General features: G+C 43.7%; 1 protein-coding gene across 9 annotated transcripts in view; it reads right to left on the reverse strand.

The window, feature by feature from the left end:
• LOC103544893 (saoe class I histocompatibility antigen, A alpha chain-like) overlaps positions 1-13773 on the reverse strand; it is a 60139-nt gene extending 46366 nt beyond the window's left edge. For 4 of the 9 annotated variants that reach the window (XM_070585680.1, XM_070585670.1, XM_070585666.1 and 1 more), the window contains exons 1-5: positions 13273-13425; positions 12686-12955; positions 4981-5256; positions 4102-4377; positions 3873-3977 (exon numbers count right to left, since the gene is read on the reverse strand). In XM_070585680.1, coding sequence (XP_070441781.1) covers positions 3873-3977; positions 4102-4377; positions 4981-5256; positions 12686-12955; positions 13273-13354 — 1009 coding nt within the window. In that variant the 5' untranslated portion in view covers positions 13355-13425. Of the gene's footprint in view, positions 1-2646; positions 3104-3227; positions 3276-3409; positions 3443-3872; positions 3978-4101; positions 4378-4980; positions 5257-12685; positions 12956-13272 lie in introns of those variants that run through there. The other 5 variants (XM_070585674.1, XM_070585669.1, XM_070585682.1 and 2 more) reach the window with 5 other exon arrangements.
• Positions 13774-24170: the final 10397 nt, after the last annotated feature.

The following is a 24170-nucleotide window of genomic DNA, read 5'->3' on the forward strand; positions in this document are numbered from 1 at the left end:
TCCCGACATATCTCATAATTGATGATATACGTCTTCCCTTTCTTCTGAGGGAAATAAACATTAAAGTTATTAAGCCCTTTCCCACCCTCTGCACTCTCTGTCACTGACCTCATAGTTCCCAATTTGACTGAGCATTGCTCTGTGAGGCTTCTTAGCAAATACTCAGCCTCTCTTCAGACACCTGCATCTCAGAGTATTAGGTATAAGACCAAGGAATCACTTATTCACAAGCCCTACACGTGATCGATGCACAGCCATGTGGGAGTTGTTGAGTCTGTGCTACTGAGACTGTGATATGAAGACCAGCATCATCAGTACACCTTGTTATAAATTCAGAAGTCATGCCTCTACTCCAGACTTTTGAATCTTAACCATATGTCCAGGGGATTCCTGGGCACAAGGAAGTTTGGGACTCCCTGATCTCTGTGCCTTCTAGATGCAGTATCAGAACTGTGGGTTCTGTCCTGGGTGTGTGGTCTTATCAGATCCTTAGCACGATGGGGGCCAGGATTCAGTTCTTGTTCCTGTATCTTCTCTAGTCATCACACCCTTGGTACTTCATTGGTTCTCAGGCTTTAAATAGCATTTTTATGGTATCATCTTCCAAATTTACTTCTCTAGCCCAGACATTTTTCCTAAACTCCAGACCCATCTGTTCAACTGCCAGTCTGTGACCTCACTTGCATTTCTAATAGACATCTCATATTCAACTTCCCTTAAACCAAGTTCCTGTAAATATGTTCCTTCCAGAGTCTTCCCCGTCTGTGCTGACAGCAACTCCATCTTTCTACTTGCACACTTCAAAATCTTGGGTGTCCTCCTTGACTCCTCTTTCTCATTCCAAGATTAATCCATTAGGAAATGCTGCAAAGTCCATGTTCAGAATGTATCCAGATCCAGTCACTTCCCACTATTTCCACCGCTCACACCAGTGGAAGCCATGGCCTCCTTCAGCCTGGAACCCTGCCCTGGTTCTGCTGCTTCCCAGGGTCTCCCTCGCCCTTTGCCTCCTAGTTCTGCTCTCAGCACAGCAGCCACAGTGATCCTTTTAAAGGAGAAGTCATACCATGTCCCTCTCCTGCTCTAAGCTGTCTTGTAACTCCCCATCTCACTCAGAGCAAAGGCAAAACCCTTCTAACATCCTCCAGGCCTACATGGTCTGGCAGCACCTCTATCTCATGTGTATTGCTTCCTGCAGCCACAACTAGCTCCTCACTCTTGCCAGGACACATAGACACACTGCTGCCCTGGTAGATTTGCACTGGAGGCCCCTGCCTGGAAAGAACTTCCTCCAAACATCTTTGTGGATAATTCCTCATGTCCTTCACATCCTTTCTCAAAGTCACCTTCCCAGTGAGGCCCACAGTGACCACTCCCAAATTAAAAAAGCCATCTTCCTTGTTTCCACCCCCACCCTCTGGATCACCTGCCCCACTGCATTTTTTCCATGGGACTTACCACCTTCTAACATAAACACTTCCTTATTCACTATGCTTATAGCACATAGTCTGTCTCTGCCCACTACAACATATGCTCCACAAGGCCAGCAACTTTGTTTTACTTCTACTTTTTATCTGTTTCACTAGATGCAAAGATAGTATGTGATACATCTGGCACATAACCAATATCGGTTGAATCAATGATCAGTGTAGAGCACCTCCATATTCTCAGAGAGCAGTATCTTTATTAACATAACCTCAGGCACATGCTGTTTTGTGGCAGCAACAGCACAATGTCCACTCACATTGACATCAGTGCCACCTGTATTTTTCTCACAAGTGCGCTCTCCCCTCCTCTTCTTCCATCCCTCCCTCCCACACCAACCCTCCTGCACACCACAGCACACATTTGTCTCTTCAGAAAACAATGAATGATCTTTGACTTACGAGTCCTATTTCCCAACCAAATACAAATCTAAAGTAGACTCTACTTATACATCGTGAGTCTGGATTGGAGACAGTACTAGGATGACTGGAGTTCAGGGCCAGGAGAGAGGGCAGGCTGCAGAGCAGGAGACATCCCAACAGGACCTTATCTAGGATGAGAAATTATGGGATCCCTCCTCTCTGCTAATTCCAGAATCTGGTTCCTTTGAGAGGTTGGACAAGGTGGAAATGACAGTAAGGCCTAGAAGGAGGCAGAGATGGACGAGCCTGAAAATTCATCTCTGGACACCAGAGACGCCTGTGTGCAGGGGCCACTGGCCTTGTGGGGACAATGACAGGCCAAACAACTCTAGCTGCTGTTGAGACAGGGGACACCCAGAGGAGAATGAGACCAGAACTTTTACACAAGAACAAGAACAGAAACAAAGAAACTACAAATAAACACCCAAAAGTGGGACTGAAGGCCAAACCCAGGCCTGAGCCTAGGCTGACCCGGCCCCAGGAAGCCCTCACTGCCCAGGGTCCTGGAGACATGACAAAGCCCAGGTGATGTCTGAGTCCCTGAGATCACAGGTCCTGGTGGGACAAGGTTCCACTGAAGGGACAAGGACAAAGGAGCGGAGGGATGACCCAGCTGAGGAGTGACTACATCCCACCCCACGATGCACTGAGCACTGAGTGGACACAGGCCCCGTCCACACTCGGCTCCTGACAGCCTTCTCCTGTCCCCACCTGCAACAGACTCAGCACAGCAAACATATGGACTCTGGAAGGTTCTCAGTGCTTCCATTTATTTCCTCTCTCAAATTTTAGGAATCTTCTCCTTTAATTAACCCATTGATCCCTCATGGCAAGAATTTGAAAAAACAAATTGGTATCCAGATTCTTATTTTCAATAAGGAAGTAAGAAGTTGCAGCTCAGGGCAACACGAAGTTATGACAGGGAAGGAACCAGCCCCGCCTCTGCTGGAACAGGCAAGTCAATCAGGAAAGAGAACAGAGGTCAGTGAGGGGAGGGGATTGTGGGAGAGACCAGTCTCCCTACCTCCTCACATTATGCTATTAGGAATGCAGACACATTCAGTTGCCCTATACAGAGATTCCTGAAGTCACAGTGTGGGGTGGGGCAGGAACAAATCTTGCATCACTCAGTCTCCCACAAGGCAGCTGTCTCAAACTACAGAAGAAAATAATTTTGAACAAATTGAAGCCAGTTGCTGTAATTGGTGACATTCTAAATGGCCCACCACATGCTCAAAATGTCCCAACCAAAGAATCCCCATAACTCAGTCTGTTCCCTCTGCCCCAACCCCTCCTACTTTAGGCCCTCCAGGGTCTCACCTTTAGGAGGAATGAGAGACACATCAGCGTCCTGGGCACTGTCACCACCTGGAGTAGAACAAAACAGAACTTGGTCAGAGCCCACAGGAGATGAGACTAAGGGAGGAACTCTGGGGTGGGTGAGCTCCCTCATGGGCTCCTGTCTACACTATCTCAGGGATCACCCCCATCTCCATACTTACTTATAGACTGAGTGTAGCTCTCTCTTTTTCCACCTGTGGGAAGAAAACATCCTGTGAGAAGCCAGGAAGCAGGCAGGGCCATGAGGTCCTAAAGGAACCACCTAGTCCTGGACACCAGAGAAGTTTCCAGGACTGTGATAACAGACCTAAGGGAGGATCAGGAAAGCTAGCAACAGTACATGTGTGGGGACTGGACCAACTGCCCTCCTGGACGTCTGTCCTCACCAACAACCTTCCCCTTTGACCTGTGACTGCTGGGAGTCAGGTCCCCATCACCAGACTCATCAAGATGATAAATCTGTCCTTCATTTCCACATGTGCTTTACTAAACAGTGTCAGCCCCAGACTAGGAAAGCACATGTGGCTATGGATGGGACTTCCCATTAATGATGCAGGACAAACTTCTACCTGGGCTTGAAACCCCCAGTATGACAAGAAAACTCAGATCCCATCCCGTCCCTACCTGAGCACTTCTTCCTCCAGATCACAGCTCCAACCACCACAGCTCCAAGGAGAACCAGGCCAGCAATGATGCCCACAATGGTGATGGTGGACTGAGGTGGCGGCTCTGGGAAGGGAAAGGAAGGTGAGGGCCCTGACCCCAAGGCCTCAGCCCTGACCCTGCTGCAGGTCTCCAGAAGGGCTCCTGATTTCCCTGAGAAGAGGCTCTGAGCCCACAGCTCCCTCCTTACCCCATCTCCGGGTGACGGGCTCAGGCAGCCCCTCATGCTGCACATGGCAAGTGTATCTCTGCTCCTCTCCAGAAGGCACCACCACAGCCGCCCACTTCTGGAAGGTCCCGTCCCCTGCAGGCCTGGTCTCCACAAGTTCCATGTCCTGGGTCAGGTCCTCCCCATCACGCTGCCAGGTCAGGGTGATCTCCGCAGGGTAGAAGCCCAGGGCCCAGCACCTCATAGTGACCTCATGGTTAGAGATGGGGTGGTGGGTCACATGTGTTTTTGGGGCGTCTGAGGAGAAGGGTCATAAAATTCAGGAAGTTTGCCTCTGTCTTAGACCACTGAAGTAGGGCTGTGACCATCTTGAAAATGGACAGGACAATTAGGGAAGGGAGCACAAAACCCAGACACCAGTGTGGACACAGGCTTCTGGGATAATTTCTTATTGTTTGGAAAGTTCTAGAATCAGAGTGAGATGGCCCAGTGTAGGAGGCAGGTCTTTGAAGAGGGGAAATGGGATTTGTGGTCCTGACCTGGATGGAGGCTGAGTGACTCAGAAAAGTTAGAGTCAGAGCTCAAACATACTGGGTGTGGGGCAGAGAACGAGGCCTGAAACATTCCCAGAGCTGCTGCCAGAGTCAAAGGGAACCACTTGTCAGTTATGTCAGGGAGGGTTTCGCGTCCATCCCTGGAGACTGGATCCCTTAATGTCCTTGAGAGGAAGGTGGGCCCTATGGAGGAGTCACCCTCTGGTACTGGAACTGAAAATCCAGTTGGACTTAGTCTCCTGACCCACAGGACAGGGGTGTTCTGGTGTCATCCTATTGTCTTCCAGTCCTTGTAAAAGGCCCTCAGCGCAAGGGGAGATTAAGGAGGCCCCGCGGCCCCTCGTACCTATGCGCTGCAGCATCTCCTTCCCATTCTCCAGGTGTCTGAAGAGCCACTTCACACACTTGTCCTTTACGTAGGCCTTGTGGCGCTCCACACCACCACTTGCCTCCCACTTGTGCAGGGTGATCTGAGCTGCCATGTCTGCCATGGTCCAGGAGTTCAGGTCCTCATTCAAGGCAAGGTAATCATCACCGTCATAGGCGAACTGACTGTATCCACGGAGGAGGCACCCGTCTGAGCCCACGTAGCAACCATGCATCCACTGGAAGGTGTGAGACCCTATCCCCATTCCCATGGTCAGTCCCACCCATTTAGCCCCACCTCAGTGGCCAGCCTTTCCCACTTAGCCCTGTTGTGCACTCAGCCCCACCCCCACCCCGATTCAACCTAAACTGAAAAAGAAACCTAGTGAAAGTCCCTGCAGGCTCTTCCCGGGTGGAGAGGCCAGTGGGTACCGCAGTGTTGGGGTTGTGGAATTGAAAAAAGATGGAGTTTGTTATGTTAAGGCACTAAAATGGAGCGAGGCAGATATGAAGAGGAGAGGAACAAATTCCTCCTTCAGGATGAACTCTTGAACTCATTAGATAACTGAAATGCTTCTGCGAGTCTTCTCAAGGACAATAAGATCATGGAGATGGAGACCTCATTCCCAAGGATGATAAGGTTATCAGGACAGAGACCTCCTTCTTATCAGAGTCATCATTCACATTCCTAAATTTAATGCCCTGTTTCAGTCGACCCTCGCTCCCATAATTACCTTGTGCCTGGAATTTGTTAAAGGATATTCCTTCCCTCTTTTTTCCTTGCCTTTGTTAGCCATGACTACAAGGCCTTCCTTCGCCCTTTCAGAGGTGGAAAACACAATTCAAAGGCTACTTGAATTTTTGTTTTCACAAGGCTACAGTCCTAACAAACCCTGAATAAACATCTTTTTGTTTAATTTACCTTATAATTGGTCGACATTTCTTGGTGTAGATAGTAGGACCCAGAGCGACCATTCTGAATCCCCAGTGCAGCCAAAGATGTGTGGAAGGTACCTCCAAAGAGACCACCACTTTAGATGTCCCCACCAGCAAGCCTGGAAATCTAGTGGTGAGTCCTGGATCTGAATGTCCCAATTTTTAAGGTTGATATTTAGGTCAAACTGATCTTTACTTGGGTATTTCTGGTTATAGTTGACTCTTCCATTTCAGAAGGAAGAGTCTGTATCTGCTCAAGGCAGGAGGTTCGGATTCAAGGATTTCTTTTTTGTCCTCATGCCTTTGGAGAGGATTCTGTCCTCATCTTAACTATGCAGAGGATTCGTGTTTAAGGACTTTTCTTGGTGAATGTTACTGTAGCTTTAGTAGTTTTTCGTCTTATTAAAGTGGCCACATCCTCTTAAAATTCAAAGTTCGGCTGTTCTTGATAACCAATGCAGACCCCTTAACTTCTCCTATAACCCAAATAAGGGTCCTCTGAGTCTGAAGATAAGACACATTGCTCCTATGACCCCTTTTGGGGTGTTTCTAGGTGACTAGAAACCTAGCAGAAGTGTGAGAACTCTGTCTGTGACATGCAGTGGTTTCAAAGGGCCTCCCAATCTCAGAATATACCTGTCCCTGGGTCACAAGAAACTTCATGAGCTCATCTGTGAGCTACAAATAAGGGACTGGTCATCCTAGTACCTTGAGCAACCTAACACTGCCTGGTGTCCAGGATATTCTGAGATGTAAGAGAGAGACCAATGGCCCATGGGGACATTTTGGGAAGTGGTCCTCACAAGGAGCCCATACCCAACCGAAAACACATACCTTCCTGCCTTGGTCAACCAAGAACAACCCTCTCTAAATCATAAGTAGCAACTGTTCTAGAACAACCATAAATAATTTCACCCTCTCTTGGGAACTCCAGCTGGTTTTATTTTTAAGAACTATCGTCTGTCCTCTTGTAAATTTTTGTCCCAGTGGACTGATAATTCTAAAGATGATTTAAAATTACATAGCCACTTTGGGGCACCTTTGAGCTTCCAAAACTTGTCTTTTTGTGGACTAGATTTGAGAACTGCAGAACAGACAATCTTTAGTCTCTAAAGAATCAAGTGTGCCACCTTCTGGCATACCTGCTTAAAAACCATGGTCTTGAAAGCTGTAAATATTTACAAAGAACAGCAAAATCTTACTAAGCTTCCTTTGTGTCCTGAGAGCTGGCATGGTAAGCATCACATTGTTGTCCCCAAAATATGGCTGGAAAGAAATGCAGGTTGTATCCTATTTGTGGTCAGACATGACTGGACAGAAATGTGGGTTGAACTCCATTTGCAGCTAGGGTCCTACCAACATGCCACCAGCCTCAGGGGAGTTACATTGGCGATTAGAAGGAATGTTCCAATTACATAAGATCATTTAAGAAGTATACTTAAAAGCAAGGGCTTCAAAATTCCAAAATAGCCTTATTGAAAGTTGTGTTACAAAAAGCTAATGAAAATTAAATTATAAGAGGTACCTAAAAGAAAAGACTATATGAAAGTCTATTAAGTTATGGCTTTACAAATACCCCCATAATCTACCTTCAAAACAGGGCCCAGTATGAGCCTCTCCCAGAGTTAATGAGATTGACAGATTTTCGGGGAAACTGCTATGTTATTCCATTAAACAGTCAAGGGGAGACAAAATTAAAAATAAATGGAGTTATTTAATGCTGCCAGAAATATTTACTGTTTGTCTTGGCTGAAACTTGACAAAATATTTGAAAAGATTTAGTAATTTATGATCAGAAATTTGGCCAAATTAGGAGGTGATATTCAGAACCTGACAAATATTTTTTTAACATAAGCCTTCCTTCTATAAGTTAAAATAAGAGGGAAAGAAGCAAATTAAGGATGATGTAGGCGGAGAGGTAGATCAACCTTTGATGTTTAAGTTACAACTCAATTTCTGAGGAATTGAGAGCACCTGCACTCTTACCTTACAAATCTTTGCAAAACTGGAAATTCAGCTCTGGAGGCAGTCCAAATTCCACCCATTCCCTTTTGCCAATCCCAAAAACCTCCCCTATTTATTGCAAAAAGCTTGTAACCTTTCCAGGAACTGTCAGCTAGATCACCACCAATTCCTTAGCAGATAACCTTAGTTTATTCTATCTGCCAGAAACACAGCTTGCATCTGACTATTCTTTTATAAATCACTGAGTTTTACACTGTATCTGATTCATTGCAAAAATTTAATGAAAATTATTTAAAGTCTCTACTTGCATCTGTCTATATATCTATGTATTTCTATATATATGCATTATATATAGGTGATATTTTTCTACCTTGTAATAGTATAACTTCTAAAAGAGCTCTATTTAATTGGCTTAAAGTAAGTGTTTATATAAATTATTTCTAAATGTAATAGGAACTAACGCAAATGTTGTTTAAGTTAACGTGATATAAAATCATCTTTGGTAAGTGAAAGCTTAGTTAAGTTTGTTAGTTTGACTGAAATAGCATGTTTTCAGAGTTATCAGCATTGGATATGATGCAGACATTCAGCCTTCATTCTATCCCGGTTATTAGTCAAATAAGCTCATGTTACCTCTGTTACAAAATGTGCCAGCAAAAATAACTTAGACTGATAGATGATTTTGTCTAATGTCTCGTGAAGTTTTTGTAGGCAACTAAACATAATTATTGAAAAAAGTAAACTAAATAAACATAAATGAGATAGCAGTTTATAGATAAACTTTTAGCAATAATTATATTTTATGGCATATGTATTTAAAATAGCTTCCAACATCTCTTTGGTAACTTGAAACTTTGAAGTTGTGCTGGTTAAGTTAAATGACAGAAAACTCATTGACTAGATTATTTTCAAATAGGATACAATACTGAAACATGGCTTGCTAAACAAGTCTGTGTTTACCTACTTTTGTCTTCTTATTACAGAGAAACTAAAAGATGTTTGGCTCTATTAGTAAACATGTCTTGTGCTTTATTAAAAGTTTTTGATTTATGAAGCAGTATGTTCATAGAAATTATGAAAAGTATTTATAAATTTGCCAAGCCATGGAATGCCAATGTAAAAGACAGTTCATAATTGCTTACTTCTTAGTTTGCACTAAAAATTAAGTTTTTTTAAGGGTTAAATTTCAAATTAACATGTGATTACACTCCCTAAAATTAATAAGGGAAACACCTCTGTATACAAGGAAAGTAAGATATATGTTTTCAGTAAAGAAGGTATAAGGAATAGAGATATTTTTGTTTGTTTTGTTAAGAAAGTAAATTGTCCTAAAGTACTAGGAAGGAGAGAAGACATGGGACAATGAATGTAAAAGAGAAATTTATAGCAGATTTGTGAAAGAAGAACCCTGAGAACAGAGTTCTGTGCATGGTCAAGGTGGCTAAGATTGAAATGAATTTAATTAAGCAAATGAGTTTTAATATCAAAACTAAGCTGGTGCAAAATTAGAATTGTGTTCTCTCTCTCTCTTAAAAGGATGGTTTCCTTAGACTTTTAGTTTGCTCTTGATAGATTCTGAAAGGTTTTTCTTCACCTCTGAGTAAGTCGACCTAAAAGGCAAGGATTCTATGGTTTGTCAAAATAATTTCCTATGTTCATAAAGCTGAGGTCTCTATTAAGAGAGCTAAGGGTTTTTTTTGGTGGTGGTTGTTGTTTTTAACTGTTTAACTCTCTAGGAGTGCCTTTAACATCTTCTGTTGTCACTTGGGTTAAATGGATAACTAAGCATTGTTGCACAGTGACCCATGATCCTATTTGACCAAGTGTTTTAAAACCTTTTGATATTATTGACAAACTTCCCCAAAATTAAAATCCTAAATAAAGTCTTTCTTCTGATCTGAAAGAAACTGAGAATTTCCAGCAGGTCCCTGGGACCTCTCCAAGAATTTGTTCTCTCTTCCTATAAAGAGGGAGATACTAAGCTAATTAGGTTTATTTGGTACGTTAAATTGCATGGGAAGCATTTTCAAATAAACGATGATAAACCTTTTAGGTTATATTGTGTGGGTGAATGTTATTAATCTAAGTGTTTTAAAAATTATATAAAATTCCGAAAAATCTGATATGTCCTGGTATAATTCTAGTCATTATCTTAAAAAGTGTGTTATAGAAATAACTAGATTTCCTGGTCAATTGCATTATAATCATATCTTTAACCATGTCTTTTGTCATTTACAGACAGTTATTGTATTACTCTGATGCTTTTTTTCCTGCTTTTTCTCCCCAAATTCCCCCAGACATAGTTGTATATTTTAGTTGTGGGTCCTTCTAGTTATGGCATGTGGGATGCCACCTCAGTATGGCCTAATGAGCGGTGCCATGTCTGTGCCCAGGATCCGAACCAGCGAAACCCTGGGCTGCCGAAGTAGAGCACGAGAACTTAACCACTCAGCCATGGGGCTGGCCCTATACACTGATGCTTTTGCAAATATGTTTCATCTTCAGAGAGATTCATGGAAAGGACTCTGATACTTAACTCCAGAATATAGTTTTCTGATGAACTTTTGGATCATAAAACTGAACTGGATTTAAAGAAATCTTTTGTCTCAAGCTATCAACAATTGGTAAGATATACCTTTGTAAACAAAGATGAAACATTTACTTTTTTTCCTTCCTGATCCCTCTAGAATTCAGAATCTCAGTTAGTATTCTTATTTTCACTTATATAAATAATCAGGCCAAGTTTTTAATGTAAACAAATCAGTTTTACTGTGATTATCTTTGGTAAAAAATGAGTGTAACTATGGATGGGAAAATCACGTTGCACCTTTGTAGATGCCGGATTCTAGTCCTGTTAATTGTCTTTGAGGTTTTGTTATACACCTACAGAGTGGACTCCTCTGACCTAAGGTATTGCCTTTGGCCTTGCCCATTGCTTGCAGTGTTCTCTTTGGAAAACCTGAACTAATCCCACATGGGATGGTCACCAGCAGATCAGTGGCTACTGATCCACAACCTTCTGCTGATCCCTTGTCTTATGGTAGTATGACCACCTACTGTAAGTCTCTAATGTTTTATACTCAAGCCTATCATCAACAGGATAAAGAAGCTTTCCTGGATTTTAATTTAAAGGATCCTGTTGGTCACAGTCTACAGCCTGGTAACTGGGTATTCTGGAAGCAACATCAGAAGAAGACAACCCTTGAGCCTCATTGGAAAGGACCTTACCAAGTGCTCCTAACCATTGATACTGCTGCAAATCTGGAAGGCATTTAAGCTTGGAGATACGTCTCACAGCTAAAAAAATTTCCACCTGACATCTGATCCTGTAGAAACCCCGGAGACCTCCAAATGAAATTGTCTAGGAAGAGAAGTTGCTGACATCTGAGGCAGACAGCTGTCCCAAGACCCAGGGTCAGGCCTGTATACGTACTTCTACAACTATTTTAATATTACCATTGTCATACTGTTCAAATGTCATTTAAGATTTTTCTGATTCTGTGTTTGCTTTTCCAAAACCATGTCTGAATGGCCGCCTGATAGCAATATCTTTTTACAGTGGGCTCATTCCTTCACTTTACACAAAAATCAGCCTAACTGTTGGATGTATGGGACAAACCTTTGGCCCTGGCTTCCACCTGGTTAGGTCATTGCACTCTAGGTTTTCCCTTGGACGCAAGAAAGGATTTGCCCTAAATTAGCAAATGTCACTAATCTCCTTTTTCCTCAAAGCCAGATGGACTCGTACAGTTTTTAGTTAATTGGCTTCCTACAGGCATCAGCACATTTCTGTGGTCCAGATTATAACTCCTAATTCTAACACTACTTGAAATCTTTCTATTGATCGTGATATTTAAACTAACCACTGTTTTCTTTACTCACTGTTGTAAAACTAGCATTCAGGCCAACATGATGGTCTTATGAAGACCAGAGCCAATATGTGCACTTGATTTCCCAAGTATATACACATCCTCATGAATTTGGCCTTCCCTCATCTTGTCTGCCTTGTTGCTCAAATGTGGCTCTGCTTAACAATAAATAAGAGACTACCTTTATAACCTCATTCCTATTTCCCCTCACTGAGGGACTAGAGGGATCCAGGTTAGGTGCCATCCACCCTGGTCACAAAGGACTAATAAAGATTGATTATCAATGTTACTATTCTAGTTGATTCTAATCAAAAGAGGGAGCCATGGAATGGAAAAAAGATGGAGTCTCTCATGTTAAGGTACTAACATGGAGTGGGGCAGGCACAGAAAGGAGTAGAACAAATTCCTCCTTCAGGAGAGCTCTTGAACTCATTAAGTACCTGACATGTGTCTGCAAGTCTTCTCAAGGATAATAAGATGATCTCGATGGAGACCTCATTCTCAAGGAGGATGAGATTATCAGGACAGAGATCTCATTCCTATCAGAGTCATCTCTCACATTCCTAAGTTTAATGGCTTGTTTAAAGGGACCCTCACCCTCATGATTACCTAGTGCCTGCAACTTGTTAAAGGACATTCCTTCCCTTTTTTCTTCTTTGCCCTTATTAGCCACGACTATAAAGCCTTCCCTTCTCCATTTCAGTGGTGCAAAGCACCGTTCAAGGGCTACTTGAATTTGTGTTTTCCCCGTGCTGCAGTTCTAACAAACATCAAATAAACGTCTTTTCAAGTCTATCAGAGTCTACCTCATAATCGGCGGATAGGGTGAATCTCAGAGGAGACCAAAATCTCACATGGAACCGGCCTTTCCGTGGGGGTGGGTAACCATGACCTGGATTTGGCCCAGTCACTCACCGGCCTTGCTAACGTTGTAGTAGTCAAGCAAAACGTTAAGTTCCACTCGGAAATTCTGTGCAATGTCCTTGTAGTTCCGCGTCTCTTCTTCCCAATACTCCGGCCCCGCCTGCTCCATCCACGGCGCCCGCGGCTCCATCCTCGGATTCGCGGCGTCGCTGTCGAACCGCACGAACTGCGTGTCGTCCACGTAGCCGACGGCGATGAAGCGGGGCTCCCAGTGGCCCGGCCGGGACATGGCGGTTTTGAAATACCTCATGGAGTGGGAGACTGGGGGCGGGGAACGGCTGAGACCCGGCCCGACCCTCCTTCCTGACGCGGGTTCCCGGGTTCGAGGATGATGGGGCCGGGAGGGGGTCGGGGGGGTAGGGGCTCGGGAGACGGAAAAGCGGAGACGGGCGGGGACTTAGAGGCGGGAAGAGGAGGGGGTGGGTAAAGGGAGAGGTCAGGACGCGGCAGGGCCGAGATGGGGGGCTCTGGGCTAGTGTCAGCGAAGACGAGCCTTCCCCGGGGGTCCTGCGCCCCCGCCACGAGGTCCCCTCGCTCCGCCCCCCGCAGAGGCCGCCTCCTCCCGACCCCGCACTCACCCGCCCAGGTCTCGGTCAGGGTCAGGGCCCCCGAGAGCAGCAGGAGGACGGTTCGGGGCGCCGTAACTCTCATTCTCAGCATCTAGAGAGAATCTGAGTTCTGGACGGTGGTGGAGACTTTGCAACTGGGAGCAGCGGAGACGCTGATTGGCTTCTCTAGAAACCGCACACGCAGTAGGAGTGGGAACTGAGGCCGCGTCATGAGTCTACAGCAGGAGGAGCTGACACAGGTTGTGAGAGGGGGAAGTGAAACTCAGGGAGACGGGGACTCCCCAGCACTGAGTTTTCCTGCCCCAGTCGCTGCCCTCGGTCCTAAGACCCTGAGAGCCACGTCCGGGGACCTGGGACTTTGTCCTGACCCCTCTCCTCCTGCACCGAGAGCTCTCTGTCACACCGTCTCCCTGAGTCCTCACCCAGGGGCTGTCTGAGGAAACCAGGGAGAGACCCCCAGGCTGGGCTCAGCCCCTTCTCCTCCTCTTACTGGAATCCCTCTCCCTGAAATGACTCCCCGCCTCTGAACAGCAGGAATCTAATATGTAAAAGAAGTGATTTTAGCCCCTTCCTACAGAAACGTGTCTACACAGCGCTGCAGTCAGACTCACAAACCTCCTAAATTTTACTTTTCCAGACAGTACATCTGTGACTCCAGTTGTGTTTTAAAATGCTGTTCATTCTATAGCCCTGAGTTTGTCTGTGTGAGTCCCCACAGACCCTCAGGACAAAGAAGCGCCTGAAGGCACAATGTGTTTCTGTATATTTCAACCAGGAGCACGGTACAAACTTGAATCAACTCAAAGTTGAAGGTGTTCGAGGCAGTCGAAATGCGCTTCACCAGTGCCCCTGAATTGCCTATTTTTATGAGTTACTCACGTTAAGCAGTGAGCCTATTTTATTAGGACATTTATTATTTCTTAAGCTGATTAACAAAAGGAGGCAATTAGTTTTTAGGCAGCTCCAAAGAATGTATTAAATACCAAGAATACTCTACTAGGTCTGCAGATATATTTATCAAAGATCAATGAAACAGTATGTATGTTTAGATCTGAGGATTCCACTGCTTTAGAATTCCTTCCCTCTGCTTCTATTCCCCACCCCTGCTCCTCCAGCCCTTCTCTCTGTCCTCTCACCCCTCAGGCCCTCTTCTCCCCTTAGTCTCCACCACCCTGTCACTCCTGAATTGTGGCACCAGCGCCACCTCCTCACCTGCCACCTGTGCACTGTTCTCCCCACAGAGGACAGCAATCCAGCTAATGTGAGTTACGATGTGTCATTTCTTTACTAGTGTGCTCTAGTGTCTCCATCTCACTTTTGGGAAGCCTCTAGAATGCAATGCACATGAGCACAGTTTTGACTTAGGACTTTGGGCCATTTGGGTCAAAGTTGTATCTCCAGCACATAAAGCCATTCCTGGTACATACTAAGCACTAAATTAGTTGTTGTTGAATGAATGAAATATGATTGTATTAAAATGTAATTGCACTACATAAAAATCATAACATGAAAAATACAAAAAAGAAAACATTGTGTTTCATGCAACTGGCGTGCATATAAGTTCATAAATTCATTCTAGTGGAAAAAAATACTATGTGCTTATCTGCTGCACAATGAGCCCTGTGTATTAGTTTCTGTTACTGGGTAACAAATTACCAGGACTTAGTGGCTCAAAAAACACCCATTTATTTACTTATAGTTCCTTAGTCAGAAATCCAGGCGTGGTGTAGATGGGTTCTCTGTTCAGGGTCTCACAAAGCTTGGTTCTCTTCCTGAGCTCAGGATCTTCCTCTAAGCTTACACAGAGGTTGTCAGCAGAATTCACTTTTTTCGTATTGTAGAACTGAGGGCCTTCTTTCCTTGACAACTATCAGCAAGGAGCCAGAGCAGGGCTGCTCCCAACACCTAGTGGTCACCAGCATCCTTTGCCATGTGGCCTCCATTTTCAAAGCCCACAATGGAGAAATTCCCTCACATTGAACCCCTCTCACACTTTGAATCCCTTTGCTCAGGAAGAACCCAGTCCTTTTAAGGGCTCACCTGTTTAGGACAGTCCCACCCAGGAGAATCCTTCTGTCTTAAGGTCAACTGATTTGAGACCTTAGTTACATCTGCCAAATCCCTTCATAGCAGCAGCTACATTAATGTTTGAATAACTGGGGAGAAGGTGGGTAAGTAGGGGATAGTCATTGTGGACCATGACAGAATCACCCTCGCACGGCGTAGTTCTTCTTTTCATGTTTAGTTGGGTCACAGCTGGAAATTGAAGTTCTAATAAATAGATCATTGTGAATGGTAATAAAATGCATCCTGTCTATTGGCCATGGAAATACTTCTTATATCTTAAAACCAAATGACATGTTTAACATCACATAATAAATTTAGAGGAAACAAAAATTAAAAAATGCAATAATTCACTCTCTTTTGGACGCTGTATTAGTTACGTACCACAGCATAAAAAATTACCCCAAACCTAGAAGCTCAAAACAACAAATTGGTATTATCTCCTGTAGTTTCCCAGGGTCAGAAATCCAGGAGAGGTTTACCTGAGTGCTTCTTGCTCAGGGCCTCTCTCCAGGTTGCAGTCAAGTTGTCAGGCAGGGCTGCATCATCTGATGGTTTGACCAATGTTGGAGGATTTGGAGGAATCATGGCTCACTTATATGGCTGTTGGAAGAGGTCTCAGTTCCTTCCTGGATGGTACCAGGAGGCCTCAGTTCCTAGCCAGGTGGACTTTCCCATTAGGCAGCTAATGACTAGGTAACTGTCTTCCCCCAAAGCAAGTGATCCAACAGAGAAAGCAACCAAGATGGAAGCTGCAATGTGTTTTATGTCCTAGACCCAGAGTCACACACTATTCCATCAGCCTTACTTTATCAGTTAGCAGTCAATCATTACGTGAAGCTCACACACAAGAGGAGAGAATTAAGCTCCACCTCTGGAAGGGAGGAATATCAAAGAATTTGTGTACATGTTAAAACCAAAATTTAAATTAGATATTGTTGCAAGATTTTGTAAATCAATGCTTCTTTTATCTAATTAGTTTTCTTTAGTGCTTTTCATTTCTCTTTTGGAAAGTAATGATTAAAAGTTTGAGACAGAAAAGGAGATACAACAATATTTGTAGGGTTTTTTGCAATTGCCTTTAATAATAATGTTCCCTTCAATAAGTTGCAACAAACTTGAGAACATATAGTAACTGGATCAAATAGTTCCAAGAAGTAGGTGCCATAACAATAATGCCTTTAAAATAATAACTGTCTTTGTTTTTCCTTAGAAGTTTCACATTAAGGTTGCTAAGAATGTCAAAAATATTGGCTAAAATACCACTTTTCTTACTCAACATCATCTTCAAAAATAGTTGCCTAATGAAATTGCTTTGCAGTTAGAATAATATGAATCTCATACCTCAGTCTGTACACCTAGCTTAGCATCGTGATAACAATTTTGGTGGGATGCAGTAGGCATAATTGGTTAACTCCAATATAGGAACAAAGTTTTCTAAAAAACTAGCTCTTCAGTTGGCATCCTATAATAAATTTAAAAATTTTCCCTGTGTTTTGGAATGAGATTTGATAGAAGTGATTTGGACACCAACGTGATTGTAAAAAGCACTGTTACTTTGTGCCACTAAAGTTTTTTTTAAAGCAGCTGTATTGTGTTTTCCATTCACACTTTCTATTCTGTCACTGGTTATCCCTTTCTAAGGTTTTCCAGTTTAGTTTACATTGATCAGCAATGGGCTTTTCCATTTTTATGGAAGTATTTAATTCAGTTCCATATGAGATCAAATGCAACTAACACATCAGATCCTTCACAATATAGAATTGCCTTGCTCAGCAGATTGACCACTGTATACCAGAAAATCCTAGAGTGCCAGTGAGTAAAATATCACATGACTTATTTCTAGCCAATGTGATGTTTTATGGCATCTTAGCCGTCTCTCTCACATGGTTCATAACATTGGCTGTGGCTTTCTTCCAAGGTGGGTAGTTCTTGCTAAGGATCCTTGCAATGAACTTTGGTATTCTCTTTCCTCTTTCATTTTTAAAAAATTAATCAGAAATGGTTCATAAGCTGCGATTTGAAAAATGTCAGCTTATGGAGTTATGATCAAGTAAATACTCAGGCACCCGCCACTGGTGTAAGAAACAGAACCTATGAAGCCACCATGGGTGTCTCCCCAATCCCATCCCTCGGATGTAACCTCTGTCCTGATCTTGTGTTTACTATTCCCTTGAGTTTCTCTAGAGATTTTACAATAAATGTTTATATCCCCAAATCAAATATTATTTAGTTTTGCCTGTTTTTGAACTTCCCGTACAGTGAACTCATACTACATGGATTCCTCTGTGACTCAGCTTTACATAGGAGAGTTATTTTATGGGTGAGGCTGTCATTTATTCACTTTTACTGCTGAAGTTTTACATTTTATGATTATACCACAGTTTTTCTATTTTCCTTTTGCTACATATGTAGTTATTCCAGTTTTTGCTGTAAACACTAGTGTACATGTCTCCTGGGGCACATAGGCAAGAAATTCCCCAGAGTGTGAGATCAGGAGGAGGATCGCTGGATTGTGTGGGGAGTGTACTTCAACCATTCTAGATCTTGCTAATTTGGTTTTCAAAGCACTTGTACGCAATTTAAACTTCTACCAGGAATGTGTAAGAGTTCATGTTGCCTGTGTGATTGTTCTGTAATAAAAAGCTCAGCTGAAGGGGAGGAATAAGAGTTGAAAGCCACTGCCTTGGCTTCAGAATCACCCAGGCATTTTTTTTCAGATTCTATTAATAACTTTATTTGCTTTTATTCCATGTACGTTGGCATGATACTTTTAGCATATAGGTCCAGATAATGCTTCCTTTCAGTATAACCACATAGTGTCATTTCACATGTTTGGGTTCTTCCATAATGAAAAGGAAAAAGGGAGGATGGAGGTAGGGAGAGAGGGAGGGAGAAAAGATGAAAGAAAATAAAAGAGAAAACAGGAGAGGAATTGGAAACAGAGGAGAGAGAACATTTTCAAGTACAAGGAAATACGGGTGGGGTGGACTGATAAAAACTTAAGAGAGAGTTGTTAGTTTGCTTTGTTTCATAATAAATTACCCTAAACCTTAGTGGCTTGAAACAATAAACATCTGTTACCTCAAGGAGATACTAAAAAGACAAGAAAAATGGAATAGACGCTTGTGGGAGAAGTTGGATAAAGAGAGGATTTTACAAGATGGAATAAGCAATAGGTCATTACTATACAGATGAAAATGATTCTATTACTCTGAGTCCTCCAAGAAGCAGATGCCAAATGGGCTTAAATGCAGCAGTATTCTATTAGAGGAGACACCAGTCAGAGAATATGGAGAGGGAGTCAGAAAATGTTAGGAGAGCCAGCAGAGGGAGACGCAGGTCTGATTGCAAGTGTTGGTCAGGAGAGAAGGTATGTAGGACTATTGTATACAGCCAGGCAATCTAAGTGAAGTTGAGTAAGGACCCAGGGAGTCCTCAAGCCACAGTTGGCCATCAGAGGAGCCCCATGTCTCCCAGAAATGAACCTGCTAGTGTCCCTGCTGTGACTAGTCATTGTCTGGGAACAGTCCATGGGAAGCATGGTCTCTGCACAAATGCTGCCATGGATTTCAGAGCCCAGGAGTGGGGACCCTTGTGGCTTACCTGGGGCATGTGACATAAAACTTTGTACCGTCGGGGTCTAGGCCCTCAGAACTCAAACCCTTCTCAGGGTGGGTTTCTGCATGTGTCCAGTCACAGTTACAATAGGGCAAGAGGGAACCAGGAGGACCCAAAGTCTATCACTCAGGTTCCACATGTATTCCTCCTGCCCCTATTGTGTGACACAGCCCCATCCACTCCTGCAGATCAGGATTGATTACCTCTGCTTTAAGAAAAGGAGACTCTTTTCCTTACCTCGTAGTCTCTGGGCACATGGAGCCCAAATTTCCTTGGTGGCAATATGTAGTTCAATGGGACCCTTGTCACATCCTCTTGTAAGAGTGCCTCCCTTTTGGTTTGGGAACCAGGACCTCCTGTCCTGTACACCCCAGAGCTGTGGAGACAGGAAGTACGAAATCCTCCAGTGAATGATTGGAAGTGAGGGTAATTGGTGCCCTACTTGCTTCCACTTCTTGGTGCTGGATCCACATTGTCTTCCTATTGAGAACACACACCACACAGAACTCTCTGAATCAATAAATACACTGTGTCCTGTAAGATGTAACCCCATCCTTCAGGACATTTGCTCAAAGCTGGTTCTTCAGTTGTGCCTTCAGAAGGCCTGTCCCAAGTCTGTGTGGCTGGCAGCCCCTGGATGGTGCAGATTGTGATACGACCAGTGGATCCCGTGGTCCTGGTCCATCCTATACCTCCTTCACAGCGAAGTGTGTTCCCTGGTTGGATACTGTGCTAAGAGCAACTGCAATTCTGTGGGTCTTGTTCTCTCAATATCTCAAATAAGTTAAACATAGCTTGTGATTAGATACAGATTAGGGCCACAATTTTTGTTCTGAGTGAAACTGAAAAGTAATGGGAACATGTCAATTTCAGTGTGTCACCTAATGTGACCCACGGTGTCTTGCAAACAGCCCTTCATCTTCTACCTTTGTCAACTGTCAGTTGCTCCACTCTATGCTTTGGAGTTCCAGACAATTCAGACTCTTGAAGAGTCTCACATTCAGATACAGGGCAAAAAGGCTAATATCTCTGTCTTGGTTTGCTAGGGCCACCATAACAAAGTGCCACAGACTGGGTGGTGTAAACAACAGCAATGTATTTTCTCCTAGTTCTGAAGCTAGAAGTCTCAGATCAATGTACCAGCTGGGCCTTGTCCTTGGTTTCTTCTGAGGCCTCTCTCCTTGGCTTGTAGATGGCTGTCTTCTCATCCTGACTCTGAATGGTGTTTCCTCTGAGTGTTTCTGTGCCTTAACCTCCTTTATATAAGGACACTTGTCAAATTGAATTACGGCCGTCCTCAATAACCTCCTTTAAGCTTAATTACCTCTTTAAAGACCCTATCTCCAAATGCAGTCACGTTCTGAGGCATGGGGTTGGGAGTTCAACCTATGAATTTGGAGGCACACACTTTAGCCCACTACAAAATGGATTTTCCTTGGCAGTGCATTTTCTAAGGAGTAAAAGAGAGTAAGTTCCTTTGGCTGAACTCTGTCTCTTTGTATTCTGAAATTTTGATTTTGAGATACAAACCAAAAATGGAGAGCCAGAGTTTTGTTTTACCCAGAAGATGAGCCCTCCTTAAGTCTGGCATCCCAGGATATCAAGGCCTAGTGCTGTGTAGCTCTCCAAAGTCCTGATAACACTGTTGCAATTCTGGTTCCATCTTTTTTGTTTTGTTTTAGTTTTTTCTTTTCATTTTAACTTTTTGAAGACTTTGTTTTTTTTTTAGAGCAGTTTTAGATTTTCAATGAAGTGGGAGGAAGGTACAAAGATTTCCCATATTCCCTCTGGCCCCACACATGTATAGCCTCCCCTATTGTCAATATTATTCACCAGAATGATCTATTTTTTTTTTTTTATCAAGGATGAACCTAGATTGACACATTGTATTCACCCAAAGTCCACAGTTTATCTTAGGGTTCGCTCTTGGTGTTGTGCATTCTATGGGTTTGGACAAAAGTATAATGACATATATCCATCATTATAGCATCATATAGAACGTTTTCATTGTCCTAACAATCTTCTGTGCTCCACCCATTCATCTCTCCTTCCCCTGACTCCTGGAAACCACTGATTTTTTATTGTCTCCATAGTTTTGCCTTTTCCAGAATGTCATTTGGTTGGAATCATAGACTATGTAGCCTTTTCAGACTGGCTTCTTTCACTTGGTAATAAGCATTTAAGGTTCCTCCATGTCTTTTCAAGCCTTGATGGCTCACTTCTTTTTAGCATCAAATAATATTCCACTGTCTGGATGTATCACAGGTTATTTATCCATTCACCTACTGAAGGACATCCTGGTTGATTCCAAGTTTGGGCAATTATGAATATAGCTACTATAAACATCAGTGTGTAGGTTTTCGTGTGGACATAAGCTTTCAACTCTTGTGGCTAAATACCAAGGAACACAATTGTTGGATCATATGGTAGGAGTATATTCACTTTTGTCAGAAACCAACCACCAAACTGTCTTTCAAAGTGGTGTACCATTTTGCATTCCCATCAGCGCTGAGTGAAGATTCCTGTTGCTCCACACTCTCGCCAGAATTTGGTGCTGTCAGTGGATTTGGACAAATTTCCTCTGCAATTTACTTTCTAGAGGGAAATACACTGAAAATCCAGCTCATTTCCGGAAACTGAATGGGATTAAAAAGTCAAATTTTGCTTTCAGTGGACACACAGAAATCAAAATACAGCATCTCAGGGATTGAGGAAGTACAGACCTGTGTCTTTCTAATGTGTGTGATTCCTGGGGCAAGTGTTTGAGAGTCTGAATTTTCCAAAGAACTTATTTACTGAGCAAGTGTTTATACTTCTTGCAATAAAGTCAGGGGAAATGGAAGTCACCTTGCAACCAAATGAACACAGATGAGAAGATGAAATGAGGTATTCTGGGAGAAATCAGAGAGGGCCTTTTCCCTGAGGTGTCCTTGTTTTCAGGGTTCTCATGAACAACGTTCTTGGGGGTGTAACCACATCCTTTTTTTGTGAGGGAGATTGGCCCTGACCTAACATCTGCTGTGAATCGTGCTTTTTGCTTGAGTAAGATTGTCACTGAGCTATCATCTGTGCCAGTATTCCTTTGTTTTATGTGGGATGCTGCCGTAGTGTGTCTTGATGAGTGGTACAAGGTTCATGCCCAGGATCCGATCCCGTGAACCACAGACTGCTGAAGTGGAGCACACGAACTTAACCACTACACCACCAGGCGCTCCCCAACCAAATCCTTTTTTAACAAATCCTAAATGAGAAAATCATTGAAAGGACATTTAGCAAGTGGTTGACACAGGGTAAATGCTGAAACATCCATGCTTGATTCAAAGATAGTGATCATTTCAGGATGACTGAGTCTCCCATGTGTCAATAGGGAGGTGAGCCAGGGATTTTTCCCAAGGACCAAACAGAAGAGCTTTTGGGAGACAAGGGCATCTCATAACAAAGCAGAGGACTGGGCCTGGTGTGTGTGGATCACAGGTGTCTGTTCCTGTTCGTGATCCAATGCTCAGCACCCATGGCAGAATGTGGATAGATCTCAGCAAATGTATCAACTGGACAGATCAATGAGTGCAGGTGTGAGCCAACAAGGAAAATCCTGTGACTTCTGTCAGGACATAAATTTAAAATTGTTGATGTGTTTACCTTGCAAAGGTCAGTAGGTGAGTGGTTAGATGGATGGATGGATGAAGGAATGGATGGGTGGGTATATTCACATGCTGTATGAATGCCTTTCTACCTCTGTCTATGTCTGTCTCCCTGACCTTTGTCTGTCTCTTTCTCTGTTCATGTCTGCCACTGACCCTAATAATCATCCTTCCTCATTCATAAGTAACTGGAGTGAGTAAAAACCTTTTACCTTCTTTTATAGGCTCTTGTCTGTGTATTGTATTAGTGGTCACACCACAGAAAAAAGAAAGAAATCTGTGAAAACTAGTGTAAGTAAAACAGATGCTTCTGACGTGGGGCAGTGAGAAGATGTGAGGGACTGAGGCCTCTGGGGGAGACCAGGGCTGTGCTTCACCTGCAGAGTGGAACCTGCTCAAAGTAGACAGAGAGCAGGAAAATGCCCACACTAATTGTGCCCTTGCTGATTCAAAGAGAGGCTTCCTTCTCCAGATCCTTCCATGTGTCCTTCAGTATTGGCTCTCCAGGTCTAAGTGACTGATGTGGAAAAGGATTTGGGAATTTCAGGAGGAGATTTTTGGTCTCTCTCCATTGATCTTTCTGCCTTTTCAAAAACACAGCCAGAGACATAAGACATAAAATTGTACATAATTCTTTTGGAATTTGCTAAAATCATTGAACTTTCCATAAATGCCAGAGTTACACTTTTGACAACCCCATAAAGTCAGGTGTGCTCAACATGGAGACAACTTAGGCCTTGAATGGACTCCGTGTGTTTGGATTCTATGCGGATCATATTTACAGGAAGAATTCCAGAGACAGCTTTTGTTGCTCCACTATTGCTCTCATGTCTCAAGACAAGGAAGGCGAGCCTGACCTCTGCATAGTCCAGGGCTGCTCAGAAGGAATCTTCATCCCCACATGGATGCCCAGACCCCAGGTCAGCCACCTCTGTTCCACTCAGCCCACAGCCTTCATCTCTCCAGAGTTGCCACCAGAATCCAAGAGCCCAGAGTGGCAGCACTGCCATGTGGCCACAGGGCTGAGGACGGAAGACCCAGCTCCCCTTTCTCCTCCTCAGCCGGGACCTTCCCAGAGTCTCCCTCTGCTTCCAGCCCTTGTACAGGGCTCTGCGCACTGGGGGGTGTCCAGTTCATAGATCAGGTTCAGGGCCTGTTCAGCTTTCCAAAATCCAGGTTGATATTTATATTTCCTCTCACCACTGAGTACCTCTGCACTTTGTCCCCAGGGCAGAGCCAAGCCTCCAGACCAGAATAGCCAGGATTCAAGTGTGGGGTTGACCCACCTGAAAACCCTCTGTATCCCAAGACCCAGTCCCTCATCTTCCAGGATGGGCCCTTGGACTCCTGGATCTCCTCCCTTGCTCTTACTGCTACTTCTTGGGGTGAAGGCCACTCATCCCAAGAATCAGCCTGTGAGTTTCTAACCGTGATATTTGGGGAGAGTAGCCCCTGAGGTGTCATGTGTAGGAAGGAGGGAGGCTCTGGAGAGGAGAAGGGAGAAGAAATGGGACATAATAGAATGAGAGAGAGGAGGAGAGATGAAGGAGCCAAGGAGGAGAGAAAAATGGGAAGGGTTGA

Source organism: Equus przewalskii, chromosome 19 (assembly GCF_037783145.1).
Source record: "Equus przewalskii isolate Varuska chromosome 19, EquPr2, whole genome shotgun sequence".
Lineage (NCBI taxonomy): Eukaryota > Metazoa > Chordata > Mammalia > Perissodactyla > Equidae > Equus > Equus przewalskii.